We start from the raw sequence: 13,817 nt of genomic DNA on the forward strand, positions 1-13,817 counted from the left end.
ACGAGCCAAAGGGAAGAGAGGAACAAGGAGAGGGGCAGACTATGAGAAAAAAACTGAAAAGCTGAAGAAGACAGCGTGAGAACAAGGTGGAGAAACGATGATGCGAAGGGGGATGTGCAAGAGACAGACAGTAGGGGTGGGCGAATGAGGCTGTGCCTGCCTTGTTGAAGATATGGCACTCAGATAATGTGTGCGCAACTCTGCGGCGGTGGCATTATATACAGGAACATGGGAGATTGTTGAGATTGCTGAGATTCAACCCATAGCTGCTTTATAGCAGTTGGATGATGAGGTAGGGTTAGCCCAATCACCAGACGGAATGAAACATTTCAGAACTCCCCTGCCTGTGAGCCATTGGTTGGCTCTGGCTACAGTAGTAGCGACTTAGATAAATCTCGCTGAGAATGCAAGTCCACTTTTACGGCGCTTGTCTTCAACAACAGTGCTTTTACAGCGAGTCCCTGTGCGCAAACGAATGCATGGACAGGGACCCAGCTCAAACTCCTTGGTAAGTAGCTTCTACAAATAGTAGGAAATAGTTGCGATGAACATCAATGACACTGCTGTGAGACGGCACCCATGATCGGGAGGGGGGGGGGTCTCACCCTCACCCTACGTGGTGGTGAGGGGTCTTACAAAGGTCTGAGAGTTGATGGGGGAGGGGCCATGCTGGAAGGGATTGGGGCTGCTGTGTCCGTCCGGAGTGGCTGGCGAGGTGATCGGCCGCCCGCCACCACGGGAGAGGGGCTGGATGGCACCTGGCCTTGTCTGGAAGAGAAAACCACAACAAAAGACGTTAACGTCATATATTTCAATGCAGGCAATGTCCAAAATTGCACCCTATTCCCTTTTTCTAGGGACTTAGGGTGCAATTTGGGATGGAACAACAGTCTGAGCACAGAGAACGGACTATGAATGTTTACTGTCAATGATGGGCAATGAGAGCACAGATCTTGCCCCATTCATTCTCTATGACAGGATTTAAGGTCAATACCTCATAGGGACTCAGTGGTGAGATTTCCTCCTTGGCAGGCAGTGCAGTAGGGGTGAAATGAATGCTTGCCTGAAAAAAGAAATACAGAATAATGCATGGAGTTGACATGACGGCTTACATGACAAGCCAGCCACACACCCCGATGCTAATATTTCAACATAGGTGTAGGGTGAAGTTACCCCTAGACGGTGTTCCTGGGTCAGTTTTGGGGAGGGGAAACTGATACTAAATCTGTTCCCAGAGGAAAACTTCGCCCCGGAGCTTTCAACATACAGGCGCCCTTTCTACAGGTGCAAACATGGTTCTCACACAAACGTGCACACAAAATAAAAATGGTTTCGCAATTACTACCCTGACTTGGGCTAACCTGACGATGCAAAATGAACACTAGCTCTGAAATCTGTAACACATACGCTCAGAGCTAGGGCTGTCGCCGTAATAACCGTTCTCACTGCATGTGCTGCCATAGAAATAGAATGAATAGAATGGGCATCCCCATTCAAGTAAATAATGGCATAATTGTATTTTATTTTATACTTCTGTTACCAGGGAAGTTGAATGAGAACACATTCTCATTTATATCACAACCCAGGGAATAGTTACAGGGGAGAGGAGGGATGAATGAGCCAATTGGAAGCTGGGGATGATTAGGTGGCCATGACAGTATGAGGGCCAGATTGAGAATTCAGCCCGGACAGCAGGGTTAACACCCCTACTCTTACAACAAGTATATATATATATATTTTTAAACCAAAGGAAAGAGTGTCTCCTATTGGCCCTTTAACACCACTTCCAGCAGCATCTGGTCTCCCATCCAGGGCCCCACCAGGTCCAACCCTACTTCGCTTCAAAGGCAAGTGAGCAGTGGGATACAGGGTGGTATGCTGCCAGCAATTGTTGGACTGGCAGCCATTGTGAGTGTACCCATTACCCATAGGAGCAAAGGAGGAAGTGTACCCATCAATGTGTGGTGTGATTTGTTGATTCAACTGACATTACAAAAAATACATTCCATTGGACACAGTTAAAATAATTCTACATTATCATGGAAATGATTTCATCACAATACAGGGCATTCCGAGGTTACCAGTCAAATTGCCAGGGTTAGCGGTTCCAAGACTGTTCTATTCATTATAATCCTATGTGCTGCTGTTGGATTGTGGGGGGTGTTGCCTAGGTTACCGAAGAACATTAGAGTTAACAGCCTCCGAAATCGGCAATTAACTGCACCTCAGACTGCAGCCCAAATAAATGCTTCACAGAGTTCAAGTAACAGACATCTCAACATCAACTGTTCATAGGAGACTGTGTGAATCAGGCCTTCATGGCCAAATTGATGCAAAGAAACCACTACTAAAGGACACCAATAAGAAGAGACTTGCTTGGGCCAAGAAACGAGAGCAATGGACATTAGGACCAGTGGAAATCTGTCCTTCAGTCTGATGAGTGCAAATTGAAGATTTTTTTTTTAAACGGTTATTACTTATTTTATTTTCATGACAGTCTTCATCCATAACCGTCGGTTACACAGAAATTGTGTCAGCCCTACTCAGAACACATTCCGATACTTGGTAAACACATTTCAACATCATTCTCAATGCAAAGGTCAGGGTTCATTACAAATTCAAACAAAGCTAGAATTAAAAGCACAAATGACAAGTAGGGTCCTCAACAATCTCCAAAAACAGAGGGCGCATCCCAAATGGCACCCTATTCCCTATGGGCCCTGGTTAAAGGTAGTGCACAATGAAGGGGGACTAGGGTGCCATTTGGGATGCAAACAGAATCTACTACTGCATGAAGTAGAGAAAGCATCAGTAATGAGTGGCCATGGCAAGCTCAGCAGATGCGTGTGTTTAAAAAAGGTACACTTGTAGTATAGCTTCACTGTAGTACAACTCATTATAAACAGCTGACAATAGCAAAGGGCCAGACTCCACTGATAGTTGTCTATGGAAGCGGAGCAGACAAAGCCAGGCCAGAGAAGACCACTTACGAAGCGGATCTCCTTGCCTGCACACAGGGAGCTGGTGGAGGGATGAGCACTGGGCTAGGGAGGGAGGGATGAGCACTGGGCTAGGGAGGGAGGGATGAGCACTGGGCTAGGGAGGGAGGGATGTGAGGGGGTGAAGGAGGGAGGAGGAGGAAGAACCAGCAGGTACACTACATTTACCCTCTCTGAAGTGGATTATGTCAAAAGAGAACAAATATAGGTGCTGTGAAAGCAGGGGTGTGAATGAGGGGACTTTAAAGGAGGATGTGAAAGGAGGGCTGTTGTTGGGGTGGGGTGGACATACCGGTTGTGTGGTTGGTGAGTAGGGGGCGTCTCTAATGGGACTGTCTGTCCTTGGGGGCTCAGTGGAGGGCGCCTGAGAATACACAGACAGACAAAGAGAGATGGGGAGAGATTTAGCAGCTGTCCCATCATACACCAACTCCACTCTCTGTGGAGTAAGCAGGTTATTATTATTGGTAAGGTTGCAAAATTCCAGATTTCCTGCTTATTCTGGAAATCTTCAGACCAGGATTTCTGGGAAAAAAATTTGACTTTTGGGAAAGTTACCAGATTTTTGCTACCCTACTGGTGCAGCAAATAACAGTACACATGTAAAAGTAATGTTTGGACATGAATGCCAAAACATTCAGAAATTAAAGGTGCTCAAAGTTGACCCATTTTGCATACCCCACCATAGCATGAGAGATCCATGTCTTCATCACTGGAAAATATAAACGGCTGCGATTGATATCATTTAAAAGCTTACAAAAAGGGTTGTTAAACTATTTCATAATTTCTGGAAAACATTGTGACCCTTTAACATCGTACATCAATTATCTAAACGTGTAAACTTATTTTTTTCATATTAGCATTATTTAACATAATCTAAGGTTTTGGTGTTGTGCCCTCCATCGGTTGAGACACCGCATGCTCTTGAATACAGGGTGGGTGTTATGTTCTGGCTGATAAATGGGACTACATTTGAACTTTCAACTGTCAAATGGTACCGCAAAAATGGTTGGAGGTCCACATGTCAGAGAATGCGGACTTGAATGGGAATATCTGTTGAAATCATGGAAACAGAATAGACATGACCATTTAAGTTGACATTCGACGATGGGTGCACCTGCAGTCATCTTTGTGGTAGAAGTTACAATGTCAATACAATAAACAGTTCAATGGCGTACCAGCTAAATAGCAGTGGTATGAAGGGATAGGTCCAATCTATTCATTCCATTTCTATGATTGAAACGACACCCACCCTGTATTCAGGAACATGTTGTCTCAACCGATGGAGGGACCTTGGACACAACCTTGGATTATGTAAAATAGGGTCTAAACTACAACATATGAGAATAAAAAAAAAATAACAATTTACACGTTTGTAGATAATTGACGTTAACTAATAAAAATAGTTTGACAACAGTTAGTAAGCTTTTAAATTATATCAAACTCAACCGTTTATCTTTTTCGGTGAGGAAGACATGGATGTCTCATGGTATTGTGGGGTATGCAAAATGGGTTCAATTTGAGCAGCTTTATTTTCTGAATGTTTTGGCATTCATGTTCAAAAAGTCACATTCTGATCACTTCTTCCATGGGAAAACATGTATGGACAGTTTTGTTTGAATCAAAAGGGATGCTGTCAAAAAGTGATTGATTTCAAATGGATTTACCCCGGACTCATTCATAGCAGGAGATTTCTCCATCTCAATTCCAGCGGTCACATGCTCATGGCTATTTATTTTCAAAGGGTTAGTGAAGGAGACATCCGTCAAAACAGGTAACTTCACACATCTTGGTCATTCAAGTCATCCTGGCTGGCAGTGTTTGATTGGCAATGATTATGCCATACAAGCGCACAAGTGTGTATCCTTTGCTACAGGGAGGAACTCAATAAAAACAAGGCAGATCAGGTTGTAAGCCTAACGGTTGTTACAATGGAAAAATCAAACACATAACATACATTCTACCTTATAACATCTTGGCTGAAACATGTTCTATTGGCACACAGACAAAAGGAACTCCTAATCCTAAACCAGGCCACAGTGCCACACACCATGCTGGCTCAAACCCACACACGCAGGCAGGCAGGCAGGCAGGCTGCTTGCCTTGCTGAATAACCAGGGCTGCAGTTTTCCCGCACTCCCGTAGCCCACAGGAGGCCCTGAGAGGATGCGCTCAGAGGGGGGGCAACCTTTGCCCCTGCGATTGGCCACCAGGAAGGGGTTCTCGGTGAAGTTGATTGGCTGGGAGTCCACCAGAACCACCACCTCCTCGTCTTCACCAGTAGGCAGGGCTTCTTGTCTAGCTGCTCCTTGATTGGAGGCGGTTATCAAGGGACTGGGAGAGTGCTGGGACATGTAGAAGGGCCCTGCCTCTGTGTTCATAATGGGGCCGGACTGAGGTAGAGCATGGGGAAGAGGGAAGAGGGAGGTGGGGGGCTGCCCCAGGTCAAAACCCAGGGGCTCTAAGGTGAAAGAACATTGGGCCTGAATGGGGGCCTCCATGGGGGCAGTTGCACTGACAGAAGGAGATAACTGAGAGAGCGAGAGAGAGAGAGAGAGAGAGAGAGAAAAAGGGGGCACAGTGAGACAGATGGTAAGAGAGGGAAAAAGGAAAACTCAAATCTGAAAGGAGAGGGATGCAGATTAAACTCAGAGGGGGAGAGAGGGAAAAAAACAGAATAGTAGGTGATGTCCAGATATGTCCAAAAAGGGGAAACTCTGAAATAACTACTTAGAAATTGGGAGAAACGAGTTGTGTGCATTCATGTGCTTTGAACTTGTTGAGAACAGTGATTGGCTAATGGCAAACAAGCTGCGTCAACCATAAACATAAAAGTAAAGCAATCATGCTAATTAGCAAATGACTGTATTCAAAAACTATATATATATATATAAACATTATATACATACATACATACATACATACATACATACATACATACATACATACATACATACATACATACATACATACATACATACATACATATATAATGTTTTGTTGTTGCATTTATAATGCAGCACAAGCTACATAAAAAGAGATGGAGACAGATCGCTACATGTTAAGAAATGGGAGACACACTGGAGTACATGAGGATGGAGACAGATCGCTACATGTTAAGAAATGGGAGACATACTGGAGGACATGAGGATGGAGACAGATCGCTACATGTTAAGAAATGGGAGACATACTGGAGGACATGAGGATGGAGACAGATAAATACATGAGAGAGAAATAGGGAGCCGTGTGGAGAAGAGCTAAAATAGACACTGGCTGGCCAGATCAGAGTAAAATCACACACAAAATCCAAAGTACTGTCACCACGAGAGTTTCAAAACTTTCCCAAAATCTCCAGAAATTCTGGTTGGAGGATTCCCTCGGTTTCCTGCTTATTCTCTCCTCCTGATTCGGAATTTCTGGGAAACCAGGGAATTTTGGGAAAGTTATCGAAATGTTTCAACCCTACACACATCTCAAATGCCTACCGTCCAGTTCGTACGCAAAACTTCTCTAATGTTGAAGGGATTTGAGTGGGTAACGGAGGAGCCGAGCCCACGTGACAGTTCCTTTAATCTGTGAAGGAGGAGCTTGACAGATAGATAAGTCATCATACCAGAAGTATTAAATGGTGGTCTATCCCTCTAGTTACGCTCACATAACCAGAACAGTAGCCTGCCCTGCCTGGGCCCCAGCCTTAAATAACTCACACTATCAGTACAGTTAGACAGCACTAGACTCTTTAGGCTTCAGTCCACTCCTTATACTTACGAATCAGGCCTCAATACACTCCACATATGCGATAGGAGAGAGTTCATTATAAAGAAGCACAACATGACAAGACACAATACCCCACAAAACCTCGGATAAGGCCCTTGGATAAGAAACTAACTTGATGCAGTAAAACAAATATTCTTCAACCAAGTGACACAGCAGAAGATTGTGAGTCCCAGAGAGCGTTCCACTGCGACCAGGTTGGATTTGAACTCAAATGTGCCAAAAATGCTAGGGCTTAAAGTGGGACGAGGCTTAGTGTCTTCAGAACTACATTGTTCTACACTGACCGTGCATTCCAAGACACGGCCTTGACATGTCGTGACAATCCAAATAGTGTCACTAAGAATACATGCAGTCGTGAACTGTGACACATAGTAGTGCTGGTGTCGGACATGGTGGTTAAATGTGGCCTATAGTACAGAGGTCAGTGGGGCGTAGAGTTTCTATTAGGAAAATGTGTCGCCTGACAACATGACCAGGAAGATTTAAATTTACCAGACCCATATGCATTGGGTGCGTAACCCATTAAGGCTTCCACCCTAGGTGCTCAGAATGGCAGAAATCACTTTTAAACTCACCAAAATAAAAGAAACGTCCTCTCACTGTCAACTGCGTTTATTTTCAGCAAACTTAACATGTGTAAATATTTGTGTGAACATAAGATTCAACAACTGAGACAAACTGAACAAGTTCCACAGACATGTGACTAACATAATGTGTCCCTGAACAAAGGGAGGGTCAAAATCAAAAGTAACAGTCAGTATCTGGTATGGCCACAATATGCATTACGTACTGCAGTGCATCTCCTCATGGATTGCACCAGATTTGCCAGTTCTTGCAGTGAGATGTTACCCCACTCTTCCACCAAGGCACCTGCAAGTTCTCAGGCATTACTGGGCGGAATGGCCCTAGCCCTCACCCTCCGATCCAACAGGTCCCAGACGTGCTCAATGGGATTGAGATCCGGGCTCTTCGCTGGCCATGGCAGGACACGGACATTCCTACCTTTCAGGAAATCACACACAGAACGAGCAGTATGGCTGGTGGCATTGTCATGCTGGAGGGTCATGTCAGGATGAGCCTGCAGGAAGGGTACCCCATGAGGGAGGAGGATATCTTCCCTGCAACGCACAGCATTGATATTGGCTGCAATGACAACAAGCTCAGTCAGATGATGCTGTGACACACCGCCCCATACCATGACGGACCCTCCACCTTCAAATCGATCCCTCTCCAGAGTACAGGCCTCAGTGTAATGCTCATTCCTTCGACGATAAACGCAAATCCAACCATAAACCCCTGGTGAAACAAAACCGCGACTCATCAGTGAAGAGCACTTTTTGCCAGTCCTGTCTGGTCCAGCGACGGTGGGTTTGTGCCCATAGGCGACGTTGTTGCTGGTGATGTCTGGTGAGGACCTGCCTTTACAACAGGCCTACAAGCCCTCAGTCCAGCCTCTCTCAGCCTATTGCGGACTGTCTGAGCACTGATTGATGGATTTTGCATCCTGGTGTAACTCGGGCAGTTGTTGTTGCCTTCCTCTACCTGTCCCGCAGGTGTGATGTTCGGATGTACCAATCCTGTGCAGATGTTGTCACACGTGGTCTGCCACGGCGAGGATGATCAGCTGTCCATCCTGTCTCCCTGTAGCACTGTCTTAGGCTTCACACAGTACGGACGTTGCACTTTATTTCCCTGGCCACATCTGCAGTCCTCATGCCTCCTGAGCAAGGACCCTGGGCATCTTTCTTTTGATGTTTTTCAGAATCAGTAGAAAGGCCTCTTTAGTGTCTTACGTTTTCATAACTGGGACCTTAATTGCCTACGGTCTGTAAACTGTTAGTGTCTTAACGACCGTTCCACAGGTGCATGTTCATTAATTGTTTATGGTTCATTGAACAAGCATGGGAAACAGTGTTTAAACCCTTTACAATGAAGAACTGTGAAGTTGTTTGGACATTTACGAATTATCTTTTAAAGACAGGTTCCTGAAAAGGGGACGTTTCTTTTTTTGCTGAGTTAAGATTATGGTAATTCATCTTAACAGAACATGCAACTCCTGTAATGAAGCAGCTAATAAAACCTCATTTTCAAACATTTTCCAAAATGCAATTCGCGAGCGGTTTTCTTAAGTAACAGAGATGAAAATCTGTTAGAAACTTAGAAAGAGGGGGAATCTAAAGATGCAACAACTAGGATGGGCTGCTAATATGACTAGGATTGTGCCTTTGGCTTCTGGACAACGAAATAAAGTTGAAAACCAACAGAACAGGAGAGAAATGCTGGTTTCAGTGGCCTGTGAGGAAGTCTTTATAAAATAATTGGCTCCACATTTCTATGGTGGGATTTTGCCTCGGCTACTTCGAAGCAAGGTCATTTTTATTTATTTTATTTGACCTTTATTTAACTATTCTTATTTTCAATGACGGTCTAGGAACAGTGGGTTAACTGCCTTGTTCAGGGGCAGAATGACAGATTTTTAACTTGTCAGCTCGGGGATTAGATTTTGCAACCTTTCGGTTACTAGTCCAACGCTCTAACCACTAGGCTACCTGCCGCCCAAGGCATGCCTCATAATATATGAAGTAAAACAACCAGGTTTCAAACAAATTAAGTAAATGTTTTCAAAATGCATACTGCCTCCAGCTCACATTGTAAAGTGGTGGGTGACCTGCTTATCGTTGCCTATAAACCTGTCGGGTGAAAGGGAGGCGCGCTTCAATTACCAGGTGAGAAAAAATAAATACAGAGAAGCTCTGTTTTTAACATGTAATTGTGGTTACATTTGTTGCGCAATGACTGAGCTTCGGCACATTTCTCTTCAGCAGCAACGAGCTGAGAAGCTGCAGCAGCAACTCTAGCGGTCCGACAAGCGATATTCCCCTCAAAATAGGCGTGTGCGATAAATAACAAATACACAGGCTGATAAGCATGACTGTCAAATGCATTTCCATCAATGAATAAAAAGCATTATTTTGAAGTCAATTTGCCCCGCAATGTTTTTTTATTGGCTTTTCATTTTTATCTGTCAATTACTGGCTAACGGAAACCCTGGTGGGGTGGTATGTGAACCAGTACCCTTTTGGCACAGGCTCAGAAGACTGTTGAGGACAGCTGGGCTACGGCTGGAGGCCTGAGGGAGGAGGGGAGGTGCAAGAAAGACGATCAACATGCCAACAAGGTGAGACTAACTTTACCCAGAAGGCCTGGGTGAAGGGTGGAGCCAAGTGTGGTTCATCACGACACACCCCTGCTTACCGCTCCCTTCTCATGCCAAGAAGCATGTTTCTTCATATGACTTGCTACATACCTTAGATACTATGATTACATACCGTAACATGACCAAACTTCAGCTGTCAGAATATCGCAGATAAACATTATGATAAAAATAAACTATAGACAGGGAATAAAATAATCGCAAAAAATGAAAATCCAACATATTTCGACAGGAAAAATCTCAGGGAGTCATGACGAGAACCACTGGTAATCATCCTGGGTACACAGGTCATGGAACCCAGGGGTCCTCATTCTAACTCTAATGCACAGCCATAATGCAAGAACAGCTGCAGGCAATATATATAGGGTAAGCACTCCCAGAAAAGCCCCATGGCCTAGTAGTAGAGCTTATAGGTCTAACCACTGTTGCATTAAGATAAAATAAATAGCTAACAAATATCTCAAAATACAATAAAGACCCCTAATACAAACTAAGCTTGGGAAAAAAACTACAATATTGACACAAATTGTAGCCTCTCATGTACATGCATCTATGCAATACCCTAAAACGGTGACAGGTACGAGAGCGGCCTAATGTCTTTATGTCAGCTCATAAATCCTTGGTAATTTATTGCTTTAGCAAAAATCCCTGCTGTTCACACATGTCGCTAGAATATAGAATTGACACAATGAAGGTAGAATACATTAATACATAAATAAAGGAAGGAAACGTGCAAGAAAGACAGAAGAGCCCAGCCCAGTTGCCCTGCCTGGCGCTGTCCCTATACTCACTGTAGGCTGTTGGGACCAGGGGTGCAGGGTAGGGACCAGGGTAGCTCCAAACTCTTCCAGGGACACTGACTGACTGACTGATAGAGCCCACACATTGGGACACTCTCGCCTGCACCCCTCCCACTCCCCTCCTATCCTAAGTTTAAAATAACAGCCAGCTGTCCCCCCTTTACCCACCTCCTCCAATCAGTCCAGCGACTTCGGTGCTTTTTACTGAAACAGGTACCAACCATTTTGTCTGCATCATTTCTCTTCTATTTCCCTCCATCCAGCATTCCAGCTAATGATGTGAAAGGCAGCCTTCAGTTTTTCTTGTGTCCTCACCCTTCGATTCATCTCAGTTTCTTCTTGAAACGATGTCTTCAAGCCAAGGTAGACGGATGCATTGACATGGCGTGCATGATGAAACAAATGCAGCTTGTTTTGGAATGTAGCATCTCATCATATCACAGAAGTGAATGGAATGGTTCCATTCCATTGTAGAGGCAATCGATTCTTTGGGCCCAAGGCGTTGGTGAGGAAGGCAGAAGTCAGGGTTGTGAACATCGGGAGGGGATGGGGGGTTGGGTCACATTCTCCCCCTAGCCTCCAGAGGCACCTGCTTGGCCTCTGGCCACAGAGGGTTTCCCGGGAGATAAACAGGGTGGATTCCACAGGGAGTTCTATTCTGGGCCCAAAGGGACCATTTCCAAGATAGTCAGCAGACAATTCCAGGCATTTCACAGCCTTAGTCAAGGTTCACAGGTCTTATAAGAGGTCTACTATAAGAGTTACCTTTCAAGTAAACTAATTCCTATATATTTCTTACTTACCCTGTTGACCTTCTGGAGAGCGGTGGTGGGCAGTGCGGCCAGCGTCCGGTAGTCCAGTTTCAGAGGCCCAGTGCCCAGGTTCTGAGGGAAAGGGGATGAGGGTGGAGTGTCAGACATAGTGGGGGAAAACTACTTCCCTCTCATGTGTCACTCTGTAAGGAAGTAACTTCATCATTACATAAATATGCATTGAAGCGCAACAGGTTGCAAAACATCTCAGAGGCTATAGTAAAATCCTCTGGAGCTGTCCACCTCTCTGACAGGGAGGCAGTTGGTTGAGCTGAAGACTGAGGCCCAGGGGGTACCGGTCTCACCTCGGTCTCCTCTTCTAGCAGGCGAGTATCCTCCTCACGCTCCAAACGCATGCGCTCCTTCACAGAGAGGACAGGGGAGGGGAGGGGAGGACACCCAGCCACACAGATAATGGAAAACAGGGGATGACATGCAGGTGAAATGGGATAAAAGACAAACGAGATGGAGTAATTAAGTGGAGGTGGGGTGAGTGGAGATGGGAGTGGTGTATGGACGACCCAGACATTGAGGGGAAGGAGGAGGGTGGGGGGAGGCAGAGAAAGGGTAGAAGAAAAGAGAGAAAGGGAGAGAAAGGATAGAACCCACACACATTAGAAAAGGGCTCTGTTTATTTGCCACAGTAGCAGAAAAAGCATGCGAGGTAGGACTTGGCTACATAGTCTCACTCACCACCTTCTCCATCTCTTCTCTCTCCCACTGGGACGTCTCTCGCACCATCTCCACCTCCTAGGAAATAGATTTTAGGTCAAAAAAAAAAAAGTGATCTACTCCGTTTTCCCCTGTGTTTGTATGTGTGTGTGTGTGTGTGTGTGTGAGAGAGAGTCTGTGTGTGTGAGTGTGTGTGTAGTTCAAACATATGCTTATTTTTTTTCTTCACTTTGCACTAACAGTTTTTGTTATTCTTTCGAGCATGGATTAAATTAAATATATTTTAGCTTCTCGGCCTCGTTGGGTTGAGTGCGAGTACCAACGTAATTCTACACTCAGGTTTTTCTCCCAAGCACCGGACACCATCCACTGAAGCCTGAGTGCAGACCCTCACACTGGCTGTGTGTCATATTATTCTCACCTTCTGTAGGATGTCCATCTCCTCGGGACTCAGGTCTCGGTCTATAGAGGAGATGCTCTCCATGCTGTTCTTACGCACGATGCCTGCGGCAAACGGGTTGGCAATGATGCCCGGTGACGCCTGAGATTAAACAAAGACGCGCTATTAACATGGCATCCGATTTGGATCTGACTCTGTATCTAGAGATCATTTCAACCCGGAATGCATGTTAATCCGTTTCCCTCACCTCTACAGAGGCAGAGTTGCCAGGGTCGAAGCCGTCACACACCAGCATGACCAGGGTGTCTCCCACGGCGCGGAGCACGCGTACAGCCTCCGTGTGGGTCATGCCCAGCAGGCTGTGGTTACTCACTTCCAAGATCCGCATGCCCACAAGCAGACGGCCATCCCTGGCCGCCGCACCGCTGGAGCTCACCTACAGGGGGTGATGCAGGGATGGGGGGGTTAAGAGGAGTCAATATATCAAAGGAGGTCATTCATTGGCCGTATTCCAAGGGGAATAGAATGACAAGGTGGGTTCCAGGTACCTTGGATATGAAAATGCCCTCATCGGTGGCATCGAAGGGGTTGCCAGCGTGGCCCTTGGCACCGCCGCGGATGCTGATGCCCAGCTTTTCTCCAGGCTGCTTCTGGATCACTATCTCCTGTAATGGGACACATAGATCAGGAGATGGGACTGGTTGGTGGGTGTGTGTGTGTGTGTGTGTGTGTGTGTGTGTGTGTGTGTGTGTGTGTGAAGGGACAGAAGCTGTGTGTGCACGTATGTGGGTCTACTGTGTAGGCCTATTTCTGTGAACACATGTGGGTCTAAGAGACGTCACCTCCATCCCGGGAGGCGAGGGGTCCCTGCGCACCAGCATGCGGATCTCCTGCTTGTTGGAGAGCAGGGCTTTAACAGCCTCCTGGTGGGTGGCGTGGCGCAGGTCGATGGTGTTCACCTCCAGTATCCTGTCCCCCACCCGCAGCCCACTCTGACACGCCAAGCCATGTGGGATCACCTAGCACAGGCAGGCGAGGGTGAAATACACAAACCCGGGAAAATGAGAGAGAGGGAGTGAGTGCGACAGAGAGACCGAGAGCGACAGAGAGATGAAGCCTTTTGAATTGAGAGAGAGAGGGAGG

At 45.9% G+C, this 13,817-nt stretch overlaps 1 protein-coding gene across 14 annotated transcripts in view; it reads right to left on the minus strand.

The window, feature by feature from the left end:
* The window catches only part of LOC118361472 (protein scribble homolog), a 128,062-nt gene that overhangs the window by 19,393 nt on the left and 94,852 nt on the right, over positions 1–13,817 (minus strand). For 8 of the 14 annotated variants that reach the window (XM_052483144.1, XM_052483149.1, XM_052483141.1 and 5 more), the window contains 11 exons: positions 13,517–13,693; positions 13,223–13,339; positions 12,922–13,110; positions 12,696–12,815; positions 12,296–12,352; positions 11,908–11,964; positions 11,594–11,674; positions 5,102–5,530; positions 3,292–3,363; positions 995–1,063; positions 637–768 (listed from right to left, as the gene is read on the minus strand). In XM_052483144.1, the coding sequence (XP_052339104.1) occupies positions 637–768; positions 995–1,063; positions 3,292–3,363; positions 5,102–5,530; positions 11,594–11,674; positions 11,908–11,964; positions 12,296–12,352; positions 12,696–12,815; positions 12,922–13,110; positions 13,223–13,339; positions 13,517–13,693 (1,500 nt within the window). Of the gene's footprint in view, positions 1–611; positions 769–994; positions 1,064–3,291; positions 3,364–5,101; positions 5,531–11,593; positions 11,675–11,907; positions 11,965–12,295; positions 12,353–12,695; positions 12,816–12,921; positions 13,111–13,222; positions 13,340–13,516; positions 13,694–13,817 lie in introns of all 14 variants that reach the window. The other 6 variants (XM_052483153.1, XM_052483152.1, XM_052483154.1 and 3 more) reach the window with 4 other exon arrangements.

Source organism: Oncorhynchus keta, chromosome 28, assembly GCF_023373465.1.
Source record: "Oncorhynchus keta strain PuntledgeMale-10-30-2019 chromosome 28, Oket_V2, whole genome shotgun sequence".
Lineage (NCBI taxonomy): Eukaryota > Metazoa > Chordata > Actinopteri > Salmoniformes > Salmonidae > Oncorhynchus > Oncorhynchus keta.